This window comes from Diceros bicornis, chromosome 5, assembly GCF_020826845.1.
Source record: "Diceros bicornis minor isolate mBicDic1 chromosome 5, mDicBic1.mat.cur, whole genome shotgun sequence".
In the NCBI taxonomy this organism is placed as follows: domain Eukaryota; kingdom Metazoa; phylum Chordata; class Mammalia; order Perissodactyla; family Rhinocerotidae; genus Diceros; species Diceros bicornis.
The window spans coordinates 39,227,964-39,247,183 of NC_080744.1; the positions used below are offsets into that span (position 1 = coordinate 39,227,964).

Below are 19,220 nucleotides of genomic sequence, written 5' to 3' on the forward strand. Positions count from 1 at the left end.
AAAAGGCACAGAACTGTGCTAGTAGACCCTGTGTGGCGGAGCCCAGAGTCACGGCAATTTCAGGGGCGTGATGGTTGGGAGTATCTAGGGGATTGAGATGCTTTATGTCCTGAGAGGAGAGGTGCTGGGTTCTGGGATCAGTCTGGACAAAAGTTGGGGTGTGGTAGAGGCTTCTAGCGAGGTTTTGAGGGAAGAATCTGGAGTGTTGGGTTTGAAAAGATGCTGGAGTGTATTTAGGGAAAGGAGGGGCGTGGCTGGAGTGCCCATCCAGGGGACCGAGCCAGATCCTCGGGCTTGGCACTGGGGTGGCTGGGGCAGCGGGTGCTGGCCGGGGCTGGGGAGGGCTGTGTGTGGGGGTCGGCCCGAGGCCGCAGACCGCGCTGGCAGCGGCCGGGTTGGCGCTCAGAGCGAGCGGCCCGGGGCTCCGCGGGGGGGCGGTACGAGCTCGGGCTGCGGGCGGGCGGGCCTGGGAGGAGGCGGCGGCTCTGAGAAGAACATGAATCAGCGGCGGCGGCGACGGCGGCGACGGCTGTGGAAGGAGCGCGGTGGCCCAGGAGCGGCCCCGGGGACCCCGCGCTGCTGACGGCGGCCGCGGCGCCTCGCAGCGGGCGCGGGTCTCGCAGGCACTGGCCCCAGCGCCGCCCCCCGGGCCGGCCCCCGCCCCTCCCGCGGCCCTCCTCCTTCCTCCCTCCTCCTCCCTGGTCCTCCCTCCTCCCTCGGCGCTCGCCGGCCGGGCCCGGCATGGTGCGGCGTCGCCGCCGATGGCGCTGAGGCGGAGCATGGGGCGGCCGGGGCTCCCGCCGCTGCCCCCGCCGCTGCCGCCGCCGCCGCCGCCGCCGCCGCTGCTGCTGCTGGCGGGTTTGGCCGCTCTGCTGCTCCCGGAGCCCGCGGCCGCAGGTAGGGGCTGGCCCGCGAGGCGGCGAGAAGCGGGGGGCTGCGGAGGGGCGCGGCGGGGGTCGGAGCCCAGGGACAGCAGCCGAGCGAGCCCCGGTCCTGGGCGGGCCAGAGATTGGGGTGGGAGGATCGAAGCTGCAAGGCCGAGGCTTAGGGGCTGGGGGAAGGGGCGCAGCGGTGTGTTCGCTGCCGGTTCTCGGGTCGGGGCCCCCACCCCCAACTTTCTCGCGTCTGGGGCTCTTCTGGCGAGATGGAAGGGAAAGGAGTGGGGCTGTGGGCTGAGTAGTCAGCGGGGGGTGTTTGGGACTGCATTTTTCCCGCCTCGATGTTCCTAGTTGTTTGCTTTCCCCTCCCAGTCCTGGGGACCCCATTCTGCCCGCCGCACACACGAAGGTCCCACTCTGAAACCACAGTGGCTAGGGCTGAGCGCCCAAGAGGCACCCCTACACCATTCAGATACAGGGGCTGTGAGGGTGCCCAGTCGCAAAGAACATCTGGGCATACTCTAGTTCCTGTGCCCACTTAGAGCTTCCTGAAACTGGAATGTTGAAGAGGATGGGCTGGGGCAAGACTGCTAGTCTTTGAGGGGGTTAGCCTTGTGTTCCCGCGTAGCAACTGAGGCATTTTCCAGTCTAGGAGTGCTGCTTGTAGACCCTAGATCTGCAAGTTCGCACTACAGACTGCCGGGACTGCTGGGAGTGTATGGAGTGTGAAGCTATCTCTCCTTGCCCAGTGACTGATCTTGAGAGGGTGAAGGGAGTAGGGAAGAGACACAGGCCAGAGTAGCAGCCACCCAGCTGGCACCTTCTCTGGAAACAGCACTCCCTGCCATATCAGCCTCTCAGGGAAGAGAAGGGAAAGAGTGACAAGTATTTACAAGCTGAAAGGTGTGTATCTAAGCATCAGAGAGTCCAGTAATTTGCCTAGAGTCACACAGCAAAGGGCAAGAAGAAGCAGGACTGGATTTCAGCTATGTGGATAGTTCACCTACCTCCCTCTGCATAAAAATATTCCAGCAGACCAGGAAGGGTGTGTGTGTGTGTGTGTGTGTTTAAATGTATGTATATGTATTTGCAGAGGGTAGCGTTCCAGAGGGTGGCTCTTGTTGGTGTGACAGTAGCTCAGGGGTCTTGGGCTCCCTATTTAGGGCCCCTCCGCTCCCTTCTACCTCCTACCTTCCTAGCACCCGCCCCTGCACACATTCAGGTATTAATAGAGCAGGCGGCTGCCAGGAAGGCTGCCATGTGTTTGATCTGACGTGGTTTTGCAGCCATATGTTCTCCACTTCAGGGGAGCACCCCCCCCTTCCCTTCCTCAGCCTCCTTTCATTTGCCAGGGTGGGGTGCAGGGGTGTGCCAGCAGCAGTGCAGGGTCTGGGCTGACACCTTGAGTGGAGAGCTGGCAGCCTGTTGCACTGGCTGGGTGCAGTAGTCATTCTCAGGGAAGAACCTGCCCCAGGTATATGAGAATGCGCCACTGTTTCAGCCTGACTTGTCTTTCTTTTGGTGGTTGGGCCTGAACTTAACATTGCCCAGCAAGGAGGTATATAGAAGAGGTCATTTCCTTAGAGCTGGGAGGCAATGGCAGAAACGGTGCCTGGAGAGCTTGTCATGCCCCTTCCCCCAGCCCAGGTCCAGGCCACTTTCCCTCTCACACTGTCATGCCTCTGCTTCCTTGGCTGAGAATGAGCCCTCTGACACAGAAGCTAGGTTGTGGAAGAGGATGGGGGATATTTCCAGAGACAGGGTCCCTCTCAAGCAGACTGACACCTTCTCCTTCCCACCTCTCAGGCCTGAAGCTCATGGGAGCCCCGGTGAAGATGACAGTGTCTCAGGGGCAGCCGGTGAAGCTCAACTGCAGCGTGGAGGGGATGGAGGATCCTGAGATACAGTGGGTGAAGGATGGGGCTGTGGTCCAGAGTGTGGATCAGGTGTACATCCCAGTCAGTGAACAGCACTGGATTGGCTTCCTCAGGTGCAGGACTGTGGGGGAAGGTGTGGGATGCCAGCCTGGAGGCAGGCTGTGCTCTTTCTTTGGGGTTTGGGAGCTGGGGGCAATGCTGATGCCCAGAGGTCTGTGGGTTTTTTTCGGCAACCTGTGGAAACTTCCAGAAGTGGGAGCAGGCTGAACCCATTGAGTCTGCCCAGCATAGCTGCCCCTCTTGACCCTGGGAGGCGAGCCTGGTGTCCTGTTTCCACAGCCTGAAGTCAGTGGAACGCTCTGATGCAGGCCGGTACTGGTGCCAGGTGGAGGATGGGGGCGAAACTGAGACCTCCCAGCCAGTGTGGCTCACGGTAGAAGGTGAGGAGGCAGAATCCTGTGGGCATGTTGGCCTGGAGCAGGTGCTGTCTGCTAGTGACCATACCTCTGCAGAAGAAAGTTCAGTGGAACCTGGGCTGCCCCACTGCCCTCTGGGGCCTGCCTGTACCAGGCTTCAGGCACACCCCAGACATCAGAAGACCATATCCACTGGAGTCTGGGTATTTGAGAGCCAAGGGGGCAACTTGGACCCACAACCTATGGGGTGCAGTCAGTTTCAGTTGTCTGAGCAACAAGCCCCAACCACCCATCTGGGGCTGTACCCTGTTCTGCCAAGTAGCCAGGCCAGGAGGGGGATGGATGGGGGAGGGGAGGAAGGATCCACAGCTGCCGGAGCTCAGAGCTGTTCAGCCCAGGAAAACAAAGTGACTAAGTAACAAAGGGCTCGGAACAGGTTCTGGGGCTTGCCAGCAGAACTCTGCTAAAACTCCCACCCACTCCCCCGCCCTTTTTGCCCCTCCCCCAGCTCCCCACCCTCTGCCTCCTCAGCTGCTCTCAGAAGGGCTGTCAGAGCAGGTCTGGGAAGGGAGAATCTGCCATGCCAAGGGGACAGCATAAAGGATATTCCTAAGGAGGCCAAAGAAGAGAAGCTCCTCCCTCAAGCTAGATGCCTGTTCTATAGTTGACCCAGTCACAAGGGCCCGTGTGACCTTCTGCATGGAGGGCTTTAAATGGTAGCAAACTTATGATTTGGGCAGTTGGAAACCGAGAGGTGGCAGGGCTCACTCCCACCCCCCTTTTCTCCCTAGGTGTGCCATTTTTCACTGTGGAGCCAAAAGATCTGGCAGTGCCACCCAATGCCCCTTTCCAACTGTCTTGTGAGGCTGTGGGTCCCCCCGAACCTGTTACCATTGTCTGGTGGAGAGGAGGCACGAAGGTTGGGGGACCCGCTCCCTCTCCTTCCATTTTAAATGTAACAGGTGAGCAACCTAGGAGGGGGCTTTGACCAGGGGTGGAGAGGCTGGCAGAGTCTGAATCTGCTTAAATCACTGGGTTTGCTGTTGTGAGTGTCCAGAGCAAGCCCCGGTGCCTGGGTACGTGAGCTGCACCATTACTAAGCTCATTCATCAGGTGTGCTGGGCTGGCCTGGTGGGTTGATTAGTGGTGATCCTGCTGTGTGTGCTTAAGGAAGATGCTGGAGCCTCTTTTTCCTCGTTCGCAGTAGCTGGCCCTGGGAGATGAATCGTGTGGGACCAGGGGCACCCATCCCCCCCTCCCAAGGGAAGGAGCCAGGAACCAGCCCACGCAGAGCTAGGAGGAGTGTCTGGCAGACTCCCCTAGAATACAGGAGTCTCAGGCTGCAGAGTGGGGAATAGCAGGGGGAAAGAAGAGGGGGAGGGGGAGGCCAGCACAAAGATACAGGGGCCTCTTCTCCTAATGGCCCTTTCCAGAAATCCCCAGACATTTTCCCAAACAGCTGTATCTGTCCATACCTCCACACAGTTAGACTCAAAGCAGCCACGCCTGGACACCCACCTGGACTTCAAGATCCTCAGGCACATACATCACATGCTTGTGAGGCTTGCTTGTTTGTGAAACAAAGTTTACTGTTTCTGGTTCGAGGCTTGAACTGGCCAAAAAGGATGGGAATCTGAGCTTGGGCTCGTGTACTGGAAGGTGGGAGGGAAGGGCTCTGATCTGCCAAGTCCCCTAGCAATATGAATCTTGAGAAGAGACGGACTACAGGACCTGTGTGAAGTGAGGGCAGATCCCATTCACGAGGCGCTGGGTTGGAGCAGATTAGAAGGAGGCTGGGTTCGCTTCTATCCAGATGTGTGTGGTTGGGACCCTCAGGCAGCTGGCCTGATAATAAGCACTCACTGAACTCCTACTCCACGCACCACACTGTGCTAGGCACCATGGAGGATCGAGGGAATACAAAAGGAATAGGAGCCTTTGGTCCAGCCCCCAAGAAATTAGTATAATTGGAGAGACAAGACACATGCATAAACAGAACTACCGCAAGGCAGAGAATCTGCAAATACAACAATGTTGTGGCACAGAGCAAACAGAGAAGGAATGTGCAATAAAGGAGTGACCAGAAAAGGGAGGCAGCTTTGTCCTGTCTTCTGAGATGGGATTGAGGTGGGAGGAGTGGTATAACATTTCTCAAGTGCTTACTGTGTGCCATGCACTTTGCATACCTTACATCATTTGATTCTCACAATTCTCCCATTTGGTGGGTGAGAAAACAGAGCCCCAGCCCTGAGATTTATATCCAGACCCATTAGACTCCAAAATCCCTGTTCGTTCCACCATCCCTCACCGTGTAGCCCCTGCCTTTAGCTGGAGGGGTTTCTAGGATATTCCAATCCAGATCCCCTTCCTCAATCCAGACTGAATGGGAGTTGCTGTTTGGGGGTGCTAACTGAGGTTTTCTGGCCCCAGGGGTTACCCAGAGTACTGTGTTCTCCTGTGAAGCTCACAACCTAAAAGGCCTGGCCTCTTCCCGCCCAGCCACTGTTCGCCTTCAAGGTAGGAGGACTGGTGGAGGAGGAGTGGTAGATGAGGCAGGGGTGTGCTCAGCAAGCTGTCCAGCAGTGCTTGAAGTTAGAATCATTTGGTATTCCAGTTCCCCTAGGCCCTGCTGGGATCTGAGAGACAAGGGGTTAATTGGCATAGCTCCATTCCTAGTAGGAGCACCTGAGACCCTGCTATGGGTGAGATGAGAATAGAAACCTGATGTCACAGCAGATTTCCCATCACGAAGCAGAGTCCTTGGGAGGGAAGGAGAGAGGGAACCAGCAGGAGATGGTCAAGGCTCACGCCCAACCTTGCTTCTGCCAGGCCCTGTGGAGGGAACGGGGGTGGGGAAAACAGGCTAGGAGGATGACAGAGGAGACCCAAAGGGCTGGTGTGCACAGAGGGAGGGAGAGAAGGAGGGAGAGAGCCAGTGTGTGCAGGAATGGGCTGTGGCTGCAGTGATGGCTGCCTCTCATTTGTATCTCCCAAGGCCAAGGTCCTGTCCCCACACACACCCACTATCTTATCCTATTCCTTGGTCAGACAGGGCCCCTGATTCAGGGAGAGGCGACCTCTCTCCACTGCCTAGGCACTCTCCCAGGTATGAGCAGCTGTCCCCTACTGGTTTCTCGGCTTGTGCATTACTGTGGTCCTGGGAGTGCTGAGTAGCCATCTTTAGGTTGGGGGGTGGGGCAGACCCTAAGGTCTGAGGGAGAGACTGAAGGCTTGACTCCCATGCCTTCTGCTCCCTCCTCTCACATCCATCCTGGGCAACTGAACTCCAGGGCACTGACTCTAAGTCCCCATCCACAGCACTGCCTGCGGCCCCCTTCAACATCACAGTGACGAAGCTTTCTAGCAGCAATGCTAGCGTGGCCTGGACGCCAGGTGCTGATGGCCGAGCCCTGCTGCAATCCTGTACAGTCCAGGTAGGCTGAGAAGGCCGGACAGTCTCTCCTGGCCACGTTCCTTCTGGCTACCTTGGTGACACTTTGTTGTCGGTGGTATCACATTTACCTAGACTTGCCCATGGGGCTTGGTCTCCAGCTCTATTCAGGTGTTCCCTTCCCAGGAACAGCCCTGGCCACCACCCCTTATCATAGGGTGCTCTGGTAACCAAGTGACTCTGCAGATTGGCTCAACCGTGCATTCTTCAGGCTGGAAAGCAGATCACTAGAACCAATTTGGGATGCCTGGAAGAGTTTTTCTTATGTGGGTGAAAACCCAAACCTTTGATTTATCTGATACCTGTACTCTCATGCCTCACCCCCTGACTCATACCAAAAAGAACAAGGGGACCAGAAGGGGTGCTAAGCCCAGAGAGTAGAAAACCTGAGTAAGGTGATATTAAAAACAAGAGGTGATGCGGGCTTGTTCATTTTCATCTGTTTACTCAAAAGGTATTTAATGAGCATCTTCCAAACTGTTCTAGGCAGTTGTCCCAGGCAGGAGAGGCCCCTGCTCTGGGCTCCACCATTTAGAGGACCCCACTCTGGCCCTCTTTTGGCTGCACCCCTTGCCCTGGGCAAGGAATCTGTAGGGCCAAGGGGGCATGCCCATCTAGACATGAGAACATTCTCCCCCACCCTCACCCCCGTAACCACCACACCACACCATACTTTAGGTACTCAGGATCTCTTGCCTATGGCCCCAAGTCTGCTTCCAGGGCCTATGTGGGCTTTTTCCCTGGTCCATCTTTGGGGTGGTATGGTATGTGTACCTACCTCCTTTCCAAAGAGCAGCCACTTGTGAGGGGATGGGTTTGTAGACAGCATCATCCACCCCTGTGCACTTGACGCCCCTCATAGTGCAGACTCTTGGCTGGAGGCTAGCTCTTATGCCACCACATTCTGGCTTGGGAATCCAAGGATTCTGAGGATTATAAATGCAAACCTGACCCGCCAGGTTGTTTTGAAGCTTTATTTGTCAATATATTAAATAGGAAATATTTTATTCAATAATTTGTTAGCTGATTTATAATGTTTACATATTTAGCCATATGGTGCATGGGTCTCCATTTATACTCTTATTCTGGGCCGTCAAAATGTAAGGTGAAGGCCTGGTTCAGCCATTGAGAAACTCTGCGACTTTGCACTGGCGTGCAAACAGTTACAAGTGGTAACTACTCTGGGTTATGCACCAAGCACAGAGGGGTATAAGTTTTCTGGGGTAGTTGAGAAACGCTTTCACAGGGAAAGTGGTATTTGCATTGAGTCTTTAAGGACGAGTTGGACTTTGCTAGGAAGAGCAGGTCATTCCAAGCAGAGGGAACAGCATTTGCAAAGGCATGGAGGTGTGGAACCTGGTGTGTTGTTGGAGTGGGGGCTAGTGGGAGGGTGCGGGCTGCAAGTGTTTGCTGATAGACTTAGAGGAGGCATTAATTCAAGGCCCCCCCCATACCCGTACCTATCCCATCTTCCATCTCTACATCATCAGTTTTCTGCTTTTCTGTAGGTGACACAGGCCCCAGGGGGCTGGGAGGTCCTTGCTGTCGTGGTCCCTGTGCCACCTTTTACCTGTCTGCTCCGGGACTTGGCACCTGCCACCAACTATAGCCTCAGGGTGCGCTGCGCCAACGCCTTGGGGCCTTCTCCATATGCTGACTGGGTGCCCTTTCGGACAAAGGGTCTAGGTAAGGGACCTACAGAGCAGAGTGGCGGGGCAGGGCTGGAGCTGGGGGAGGGCCTTGCTGGCTCCTGTTCTGAATGGAGGTGATTGGGAGAGGGGCTACCTAAGAGGGAGGTTCATGCAGCATTCAGCAAACTCTTACTGAGTGCCTGCTGCATACCTATGAACTAGATAAATCCAGCCCTCTCCCATGCAGCTCTAGTTCTCGTGGGTGGAACAGAGAAGCAAAGTGGGAGAGGTGATGAAGAGTGCCCCAGGGTGTCCAGGAATGCCCCATAAAGAGATCTGAGGTCTGAATGATAAGGAAGGAGCCATATTTGGGGAAAAACCACTACAGGAAGAGCCCTGCAGGAATGAGTGCAGAGATCCCATTGCCCAAACTTGCTTGGAGTTGTCTAGCAGTTGCAAGGAGGCTGGCAGGGCTGAGAGGGGAGTGGTGAAGGGTGCAGCTGAGGCAGTAACCAAGGTGATGAAGAGCAACAGTGCCTAGCTGGGGTGCTGCGGGTCCTGCCATTGCTCCCCCTCCTCCCCAGGACTGTGGGTGAGAGCAGTCAGAACTGGAAGGCAAGCTCTGCCCATCTCCCTGTTACTCTCTGAGCTGTTTAGTTCTTGGGAGTTAGTTCCAAATGCATGTGTGGGATAGTGATGGTGGGAAGGGCAGGGCTCTTAGCAACCTACTCTCTTTGGGTGCAGCCCCAGCCAGCGCGCCCCAGAACCTCCATGCCATCCGCACAGACTCAGGCCTCATCCTTCAGTGGGAAGAAGTGATCCCCGAGGGCCCTTTGGAAGGCCCCCTGGGGCCCTATAAACTGTCCTGGGTTCAAGACAACGGAACCCAGGTAAGGGGCACTCAGAAGCCTCCACTCTCCAGGTGTACTAGAGTCAGCCCTCAGGACTCCAAGGCCTTTAGAGCTTTAGAATGGCTGTCCTTGGGGGCCTGGGAGCCTTGGTAGGCTGGGTCTCCCGCCACCCAGGGAGTCCACTCCTCCCCCCCTTCCCCTTCAGGCTGTACTCCTTATTGGATTATGTCTCCTGTTAGGATTGCATCTGGTGGCCTCTTTGTATGTAAAGCAGGAAGCACATTCCTGCACAGACTGGGGGAGGGTACAGATAAGGCCTTATCCCAGCTCAGTTCCCTCCCATTCCCCCCTGCATCCGGGACTGAACCTTGTTTGTGTCCAGGAGAGGCCTCTGCAGCCCGGAGCAGGAATGTGATGACTCCCAGCAGGTTCTGTTCCTGCAGCCCCTGAACCCACAGTGTCCCTGGCCTCCCATGTTCCTAGTTAGACCTTTTTCTGCCTTCAGGCCCCAGCTGGAGGCCTTTTCCTCAGACTCAGTGTAGAATGGGGGCTTTTCCTGGCTGCAGGATGAGCTGACAGTAGAGGGGACCAGGGCCAACTTGACAGGCTGGGATCCCCAGAAGGACCTGACTCTACGTGTGTGCGTCTCCAATGCAGTTGGCTGTGGGCCCTGGAGTCAGCCACTGGTGATCTCTTCTCACGACCACGCAGGTGAGGCCTATAGTGGGAGGGGACGGGTTGGAGGCTTTCCAGGGCAACCTAGACTGGTGGGAGGAGGCTGGCAGCACCTTTCCTCCTAACAGGCCCAAAGACTCAGAGTTGAGCAATTGAGGCCAGGGTGGTATTTAAACTATATTTCATTCTCCTCCCCCTGCCCCAGAACTAGCATAGAAATCTCTGGTCAGTTGTGGGTCCCAATGGCCAGGCCTGTCACTCACAGGGTAGAAACTCTTGGGTCTTTCCACTTGAGCCTTTTTCTAGTTGGGACTCTTGGTGACTGAGAGGAGCCTCTTGACCAGGCTAGAAGGCTGTCATCAGAAGGTTCTAAAGGGACTCCTCACTGTTAGCCTAGCTCATGCCAATGCCCTTGTCTCCCACAGGCCAGCAGGGCCCTCCCCACAGCCGCACATCCTGGGTGCCTGTGGTCCTGGGTGTGCTGACAGCCCTGGTGACAGCTGCTGCCCTGGCCCTCATCCTGCTTCGAAAGAGGCGGAAGGAAACACGGTTTGGGTAAGGGGGTAGGGACATGGAGGAAGAGGCAGGTGATGACTGAAGACCTTGGAGCTGACCCCAAGTCCTGGGTTTTCCTTTAGGCAAGCCTTTGACAGTGTCATGGCCCGGGGGGAGCCAGCCGTGCACTTCCGGGCAGCCCGGTCCTTCAATCGGGAAAGGCCCGAGCGCATCGAAGCCACACGTGAGTGGTGGGGAATCATAGGAGGAAAAAATGGGCTACCTTGTGCCCCATCTGCATTCCTTTTACTAACTCATTAATTTAACCAGTATGTCTGAACCTTGAGGAGTCCCAACCACACAGTAGTGGAAAAGACACAGACCTACCCTCGTGGAGGTCACCGTCCTAACTGTGGGAGAGGTAAACTGAACTCATCTCTCCTCTGAGGGTGAAGTCTGGGGTGTAGGAGGCAGGCTGGGTTTTGGATCAGGAACCAGAAAGTTCCCTCTCCTTTCTCACCACCCTGTTCCCCACAGTGGACAGCTTGGGCATCAGCGATGAATTGAAGGACAAACTGGAGGATGTGCTCATCCCAGAGCAGCAGTTCACCCTGGGGCGGATGTTGGGCAAAGGTATGTGGGGCTGTACAGGGATTGCACGGGTGGAGTTTGCTCTGTCTGGGTGTGTTTCTTGCTCTCATCACTTTGAGGGTGTGGATTTGGGTCAGCTCCTATAAACAGGATATGCTTGTACACACCTGAGTTTAGGATGTTTGGGGGAATGGTGGCTGGGGACAAGGAGGGCTGAGGAGTCGCTCTCAGCATACTTTGCTTTGGCTATGGACAAGGGAGCCTCCTCTAATGGCCCCAGAGTCTAATGATGTCCCTATGGCGGGTCACTTGGGAGGGAAGAGGGTAAGGGGCAGGAAGGTGAGGGGACTTACCATCATTTTGATCGGTTCCTAGGAGAGTTTGGTTCAGTGCGGGAGGCCCAGTTGAAGCAGGAGGATGGTTCCTTTGTGAAAGTGGCTGTAAAGATGCTGAAAGGTGAGTGGAGAATAGTAGATGTGGAGTGAGGGCATTGCTGGGGTGGGGTGAATGGGGTGCCTGATCCTGAAGCAGGCTCTGCTGGGCTCCTAGACTTTCCAAAAACAGTTAGTCAGCACTACCTGGGATACTCTCTGTACCACGTGAATAATTCACAGATATAAGCCCACACATGTTCGTGCCCCAGCCTTTGCTCTCTGCTGTCAGCAGTGACTGTTCCCTGGGCTCACTCAGGGTGATTCAGGTTGTGGTTGGTTGAGCTGCTGGGCTGTCCAAACCAAAGGGAAGGCATTAGCAAGTAGAGAAATTGTGGGATAGCACCACCCCATGGGGGTTTCTCCTGCTCATGGCCAGACTGTTTCCTGGGCCCCCTAGGAAGCCCAGGACATCTGAAGGACAAGGCCTAGGAGTCTTGGGTGAGAACTGGGGGCACATCTCCCTCATTCCCTCCTCCCATTCTTTTCTCCCAGCTGATATCATTGCCTCAAGCGACATTGAAGAGTTCCTCAGGGAAGCGGCTTGCATGAAGGAGTTTGACCACCCACATGTGGCCAAGCTTGTTGGTGAGCCCCTTCTCGGGGGAGGCAGATATAAAATAGGGCTGAAACTGTGCTCTCCCAAGGTGGGAGAGAGGTTTGAACTTACCTGGAGAGTAAGCAGATGGCAAAATAGCAAGGAGGGTCCTGGCTGAAATCTGTTCAGACTCCAGGTAAGGAGTTTAGTTTGCAGGCCCTGTACCAAAGGTCTGCACATGAAGACGGCTCATGTGAACAGAGAAGGAGGAGGAGGGGACAGAGAAGATGCTCCAGAGATCTGGGGGCAGCCAGAGTCCCTCCTGGGTAGTCACCAGGCCAGTGTGGAACTTGTGGGGAAAGAGGCAGCAGAGCCAGGGCTAGAGGTAGGACCCAGCAGACGGGGGCTTATACAGATGCCTGAGCGACCCTAGACCTCTATGAGCCCACTCCTGACTCTCCTTTGTCCCCAGGGGTGAGCCTCCGGAGCAGGGCCAAAGGCCGTCTCCCCATCCCCATGGTCATCCTGCCCTTCATGAAGCATGGGGACCTGCACGCCTTCCTGCTCGCCTCCCGGATTGGGGAGAACCCCTTTGTGAGTGCCTGTGGTGGGAGGGGCCAGGAGTTGGAAAGGGTCAGAGACCCTGGGAGAGAGGTTGGTTTGGTAGGTAGGGCCAGTTGAGCTGATTGGGAGACGGCAGGCTCTGAGTTTGACTCTTGATGCTAGCAGGCTTTCTTCTCCCTTACAAAGCCCTGCTGGGAATTTTAGGCTGGGAAAGGGTTCTTTGTGGGAGAAGAGACCTACGGAGCCCCAGATTGGGGGAGTCTTGACTCGCCGGCGCTCTCTCTCGGATTTGCCAAAGCTTCCTTGCCTTGGGAAGCCCGTCCATTCCCTTTCTTTCAGTGATTCTGAGGACAGTGTTTAGGCCCTCTGGCCAGGGAACCCCATTCATCCTGCTCCAGCTGGGTGGGTAGATCCAGCCCGAGCTTGCCCTGTCTGCCCACCAGAACCTGCCCCTGCAGACCCTGATCCGGTTCATGGTGGACATTGCCTGTGGCATGGAGTACCTGAGCTCCCGGAACTTTATCCACCGAGACCTGGCCGCTCGAAATTGCATGTATGTGAATTCTGGAGGGCTCAGTTGGGAGGGAGCAGCTAGTGCCAGGAGGAGCTAGCTAATGGTCAGCTCCTGCCTGGGACAGCTTGAGAGCATAGATGCCCTGGCTTTAGTAAGGCTGCCAGCATGAGGGAAGGCTGACTCCATCCTCCCATACCCCTCACAGGCTGGCAGAAGACATGACAGTGTGCGTGGCCGACTTTGGACTCTCCCGGAAGATCTACAGCGGGGACTACTATCGTCAGGGCTGTGCCTCCAAATTGCCTGTCAAGTGGTTGGCCCTGGAAAGCCTGGCTGACAACCTGTATACTGTGCACAGTGACGTAGTGAGTGGGGTGACACAGTGAGGCTTGGTGGTAACACAGTGGCATGGACTAGTGCGTGGGTGGACCGTTAGGATCCTCAAGGGCCTAGCCAAGTCTGCTCTCAGGATCTTGGCTGGCCAGTTGTGAAGGCCCTGAGCCCCCAAGAGGTGCTTGCCTCAGGGCTCTGCCTGGCTCAGGAAACCTAGTGACACCTCCCTTCCAACCTCGATTCTGTCCCAGTGGGCCTTCGGGGTGACCATGTGGGAGATCATGACTCGTGGGCAGACGCCGTATGCTGGCATCGAGAACGCTGAGATTTACAACTACCTCATCGGCGGGAACCGCCTGAAACAGCCTCCAGAGTGTATGGAGGACATGTGAGTGCCCCAGGAAGGGGATTCTGGGAGGAAACAGCAATTTGGGGTTTCAGTTGATGGCTGCCACCATAGCTGCTGGCCCAGTGGGAGCTCAGAACCTTGATTAGGCCTTTTTTTTTTTTTGGTGGAAATGTCGTTGTTAGAGGGAAGACTGATCTCCACCCCAAACTGCCTCTTCATCTCCCACCTCCCCGTTTTCTTTCTCTCCCTCTTTCCCATCCCTTATTTCTTGCTCCAGGCTTTTCCTATCATTCTATTTTTCTCTAGTTCCCAGGGAGAACCAGGAACCCTGAGGGCAGAAGGTACATGGTTGAGCAATGGTGCAGGTTTCTCTGTCACCTTTTCCCCACCCCCACTCCTCGTTCCCCAGCTAGTCTGAGAAAACCTCGGCTGAGCTCTCCCTCCCCCTCACAGAGGGCTGCATGGGGACAGGAAAAAACCTGCTCCCTCACATTCCTCGCTTGACAAGGAGGGGGCGCTGGGGGAGGGAGGTTGGCTTCTTTTCTTGTCTTGGCCTCCTCTTGAGAGAGTGGAGGGACCTAAGATAACAAACTGAGATCCTGGGGAGAAGGGAACTGCCGTCTTTCCTTTCTGGAAGCCTGGAGCCCACAGGAATGGGGAGGGTGGTGATCCACCCACTGCTCAGGGGAGTGTCATAAACCCCGCATGACCAGAAGACAATGTCACTGACATCAGCTGGGCACTTCACAGGCATTCTTTCACATAATCCTCCTCTAACCCTATGAGGAAAAGACTATTATTATCCCCATTTTGTAGATGAGGAACTAGGATTAAAGAGGTTAAGTAACATGACCAAGGTCACATAGCTATTAAGCAGATGAGCTGGAATTTGAACCTAGATCTCTGTGATCTTAACCATGACGCCAACTGTGATTCATCTGCTATAGTGTTCTTCTCTTACCCTATGCAAGCCAGACTTTCCCTGGGTCCCAGTGGGAGGGAGTCCACAGTGACCCAGGGAAGGAACCTGCTCCCTATTTCTTGCTGTGGGGTTGGACTTCCAGAGGTCCAAGAACATGAACAGGCAGAAGAAGGCTTAGCCTAACTGGTGGGGTCCTCTTTCTCAAGGGCACTGGGTTTGAAGTACCTTGAGCATGGACTGTGGGTGGGAGGCAACTCTGAATGCATGAACCAGGCCCTACTCTTCCTACTCCTTCAGCAGAGCTCAGGGCATGGCAGGGCAGGAAGATCAGGTCTCCCTGCGGTTGCAGCCTGCCTGAGCCTCTGGAGCTGCAGAGGGGACCAGGTCCTGGCTTAATCTCCTCCCAGGCTGGAGCTAGCGTTGTCAATAGAGGGTGGGCAGATGCTGGCTTCCCACCAGGCAGCCTAGTGGACAGGCGCCAGTTGGCTCCTAGCACAGCCTTGACAATGTATCCCAGCCTGGCCTGGCGCCCATGGCCCCAGACCATTCCCATGGCCTACTCAGTGTCTGGCATGATTCCTCCATCACTGGGCCCCCTGTCAGGAGGGTGGTCTGGGGCGGAGTGTGCTGGGCTTTTATCATGGGCACAGGCTGGAGACTCAGGCATTTGCTCTGACTAAATCTGGTCTCAGCCCCTTCCCATTAGTTTTTTTTTTCCTCGGCCTGAGGCATTCCCTGGGAACAGAGATAAGACGTCAGGGAATCTGAAAGGCTCCTGAAACTGTATACAAAAAGTGTTTCTGCCAGGGGAAGAGGGCTGGAAGCTTTTCTCAAATTCTCTAAGGTGTCCATGAACAATGAGAATTTAAGACTTGCCTGAGTGAGTGAGCATTTAGGACAAAGGATAGATGCTCAAATCCACCCCATTAAAGTAACCCTAACTTCAGGCTGAGTTCTGCAAGACAAAAACACTCCTAGTACCCCCTCCCAAGACAGCATTGGACTCTGGAGCCAACTCACCTGGCTTCAAATCGCAGCTCCATCGCTTTCTACCTGTGTGACCTTAGTCAAGGTTCTTAACCTCTCTGTGCTTCAGTTTCCACGTTGCTAAAATCGGGATCACATATTTTTTAAATCCTGGTTCCTTATGGTTAAGGAGCCTTTGCTTTTGAGAGAAGGAGCATCCTTCCCCTTTCTTCTGCCTCCTTGCTACCTCCCTTCACCCTTCTCTCTGCCCCAGGTATGAGCTCATGTACCAGTGCTGGAGCGCCGACCCCAAGCAGCGACCGAGCTTCACATGCCTGCGCATGGAGCTGGAGAACATCTTGGGCCACCTGTCTGTGCTGTCCACCAGCCAGGACCCCTTGTACATCAACCTTGAGAGAGCCGAGGAGCCTGCTGAGGGAGGCAGCCTAGAGCTGCCTGGCAGGGACCAGGCCAGCAGCGGGGCAGGGGATGGCAGTGGCATGGGGGCAGTTGGGGGCATCCCCAGTGACTGTCGGTACATCCTCAGCCCTGGGGGGCTAGCTGAGCGGCCCGGGCAGGAGGAGCAGCAGCCGGAAAGCCCAGGTAACGAGGCCCAGAGGCTGCCACTGCTGCAGCAAGGGCTACTGCCCCACAGTAGCTGTTAGCCCACAGGCAGAGGGCATCCGGGGCCATGTGGCCAGCTCTGCTGGCCGCCGTGCTGGCTGACTAAGCCCCGTCTGACCCTAGCCCAGGCAGCAAGGCGTGGAGGCTCCTGTGGTAGTCCTCCCAAGCTGTGCTGGAAGCCTGGACTGACCAAATCGCCCAATCCCAGTTCTTCCTGCAGCCACTCTGTGGCCAGCCTGGCATCAGTTCAGGCCTTGGCTGGGTGGATGTGGGCCAGGCCTGGTTGTCTAAACCCAGGCAGCTGGCAGGAGGGGGTGGTTATGTTTCCATGGTTACCATGGATGTGCGAGTTGGGGGAGGGTAGATGCAGCCCTGTGGGCCCCTACTCTTCCGGCTGAGCTGCCCTTGCTGCTTTTAGTGCATGCATTGAGGCACCTCCAGCCTGCGGGCCCAGCTGTGCCTGTGCTTGGGGTTTAAAGGCCTAGGTTTGCCCCTCCTCACAAAGAGATTCCCTGTATTATTTCCCTTTAGGTGAGAGTTGGTAAGGGGTTGGTCTAGTCAGGTCCCAAGCCTTGTGGTAGGAGGCAGTGGGAAACTCTCAGGTCTGAATTGTCATCACCTTCCTGATAACCCACCCTGCGTAGGCCAGGAGTAAAGTGCAGCGGACCTGGGCACACAGCAAGGCATGCTGGGTTACCACAGGCTACCATTTGCCAGCTTCTAAAGGCGATGCGCTGAGCCTGGGAAGAGGAAGGGGTGCTGGAGGGCTTGCCCAGGAACGAGTGAGGCCAGAGAGGAGTCCAGGAGCCCCTCTTGATGCCCTCCCACAGTCTGTCTGAGCATGCTACCAAATCCCCAAATAGCCTAAGACTAACAGAGGCGGCTGTGTATGATCTCAGCCCTTCCACGCAGCGTCCCTTAATCCCAATTCCCCTCTAACCGGAGACCCTCTTCTGTCCCACGTCTCTGGAGACGGAGAGAAAATAGGCCTGATGGCTGGTGTGGGTGAGGGGAAGTTCCTGGAGCCTGGACCTCAGCCCTGGCTCGGGGAGCCTCTGGGAGTGCATGGGGTGGGCCCTTGCTGTTAGGGACATTCCCAAGCCGTTAGATGCTGTTTAAAAACAGAAATAAAATTGAAGACTAAAGACCCTAAGGCTTTGTCTCTTAAGTGTTTACTTTTTTTCCAGATCACAAAAATGAAGCATCTCTGCATATCAAAAAGTCTGGAAAGACATATGCTAAAATGTTAACAGCTGTTACCTTTACATGATGTGATTAAGGGGACTTTTCCTTCCTGCTTTCCAAGTTTTGTGCGTTGAGCACAAAATGCTTTTGTAATTAGAGAAGACCCCAAAGAATCTTATCATTTACAATTATACATAGTCATTGTAGACGATTAGAAAAATGCAGAAAATCATTTTAAAAATGCCAAATACTTATAATCCCACCAGCTAGACATAACCACCATTTACCTTTTGAAAATGCACGTTTTGAAAAAGTTCTTTATCTTGGAACAAGGACAAAGAGACTGCTTTGGCTGTCTCCTACTCCTCTATCAGACTTTCCTTCTATCATTGGGTGTGGAGACTGTTCTCACCTTTACACTGTTTCCTGGGGCCAGGGGAACCTCTGGGAAGAAGTGGGCAAAGAGAGGTGAGCCTCTTGAGGATTAGAAATAAGAGCATGAAGTTTGCTTCCAAGTCTTTCCACCTGAAAATTTTAGTTAAGAAGCTTTTAGAGCAAGCTCATGGGACCGTGCAGTAGGAGGCATGAGAAACAGGCCCCTCTGTTTTGGGCCATGGGAAGACTGGGAGGGAAGCAGGTACTGTACTGCTGGCTGAGGGCAATGGAATGGGGCGGGTGCTTCTGAAAGCAAATATCCTGAAAAACCTGTTGCTGGCACTGCAGAGTCTGGTTCCCACGTGGATCATGAGACCTGAATTCACTCCCAGGGAAGTGGCTTTCAGAATGTTTCCTGCTGTGATTAGCTTCAACTGCAGATCATGGTTATCTGTGAGACAGTGTTCTGTTCAGGAATCACTGATTGAGAAGACCTTCACTCTCAAATAATTGTCTACCATTAATGGGCTCCTATTATGTGCCAGGCACTGTGCCTAGCACTTCATATATACTGTATTATCTCATTTAATACAGAGAGCATTCCTATCAGGTGGGAATATAATGATCATCCTCTGATAGGACAGAAATGCAGAGTAAGTAACTTGTCGAAGGTTATAGCTAATGAATGGTTGATCCAGGCTTGAACCCCACTAAGTCAGAAAGCAGAGTCTGTGCAACTTCTCCTCACATCACTCCAGTGAGCACCCTGAGGCTCTATCGTGATCATGTCATCTTTGGGTGAATGCAGGTCAATAGTAGGTACCTCTTAAAATGCACAGGAGTTCTGATATGACTGTGTGTGTGACAAAGTAATCTTTTTGTGGGAGTTACCTATCAGTAATTAAATCAATGTAAATAATTTTATCAGCTCAGTCTCTTTTCCCCAAGCACTTTGGTCTCCCATGTTCGAGGGGTTTGAGGTAGGTGATAATAGTGGAATTTTTAAAAACATTTTTATTGAAGTATAAGAGACATACAAAAAAGTATACCAATCAGAAGTATCCAGTCCTTAAGAATTTTCACAAACAGATCCAAATAACCAGCAACCAGATCAAGAAACAGAACATTACCAGCACTCCAGAAGCAACTCTAGGGCCCTGCCTTCGTCTCTACCTCCTCCCTCTTCCCTAAAGGTAACCTCTATCCTGACTTCTAACACCATGGATTAGTGTAGCTCTTTTTGAAGTTCATATGAATGGAATCATATAGGTTGGATTGTGTTTGCTTTCTTTCACTCAGCAATATGTTTTCTAGAATTGTCTAACCATAGCAATTTTGAGAGGTAGGAGGTCAAAGGGAAGAGACAAGAGTAGAACAGTGTTTTTGTTTTGTTTTATTTCTTTTTTTTTGCTGAGGAAGTTTCACCCTTAACTAATGTTATGGCACAAAGGGCACGATCTGCTCGCCACTAGACAAAAGCTGATTGTCAAGAGGCAAGATGGTGGCAGAGAAAGGGCAGTTTATTACAGCTTGCTAGCAAGGGGGAAGATGGCC

At 54.4% G+C, this 19,220-nt stretch overlaps 1 protein-coding gene across 3 annotated transcripts; it reads left to right on the forward strand.

Annotated features, from left to right (window-relative positions):
* Window positions 1–590: 590 nt before the first annotated feature.
* TYRO3 (TYRO3 protein tyrosine kinase) lies at window positions 591–17,253 on the forward strand. 3 transcript variants are annotated; one of them, XM_058541289.1, is made up of 19 exons: window positions 591–897; window positions 2,685–2,868; window positions 3,095–3,195; window positions 3,963–4,133; window positions 5,602–5,688; window positions 6,490–6,605; window positions 8,131–8,308; window positions 8,998–9,143; window positions 9,671–9,815; window positions 10,205–10,334; window positions 10,418–10,518; window positions 10,812–10,907; window positions 11,241–11,321; window positions 11,792–11,884; window positions 12,307–12,428; window positions 12,842–12,951; window positions 13,118–13,277; window positions 13,497–13,633; window positions 15,757–17,253. In XM_058541289.1, exons 1-19 carry the CDS (start codon window positions 762–764, stop codon window positions 16,145–16,147), a joined length of 2,685 nt encoding a protein of 894 aa, XP_058397272.1. In that variant the 5' UTR covers window positions 591–761; the 3' UTR covers window positions 16,148–17,253. The 3 variants fall into 3 exon arrangements, with proteins under 3 accessions (XP_058397272.1, XP_058397273.1, XP_058397274.1); XM_058541290.1 differs by having other exon boundaries at window positions 2,685–2,784; XM_058541291.1 differs by lacking the exons at window positions 8,998–9,143; window positions 9,671–9,815.
* Window positions 17,254–19,220: the final 1,967 nt, after the last annotated feature.

Coding starts and splice junctions, on each gene's coding strand:
- TYRO3 (XM_058541289.1), top strand. CDS start 762: ATGGCGCTGAGGCGGAGCATGGGGCGGCCGGGGCTCCCGCCGCTGCCC. Junction 11,885..12,306: donor ACATGTGGCCAAGCTTGTTG/GTGAGCCCCTTC, acceptor CTTTGTCCCCAG/GGGTGAGCCTCCGGAGCAGG. Junction 13,634..15,756: donor CCAGAGTGTATGGAGGACAT/GTGAGTGCCCCA, acceptor TCTCTGCCCCAG/GTATGAGCTCATGTACCAGT.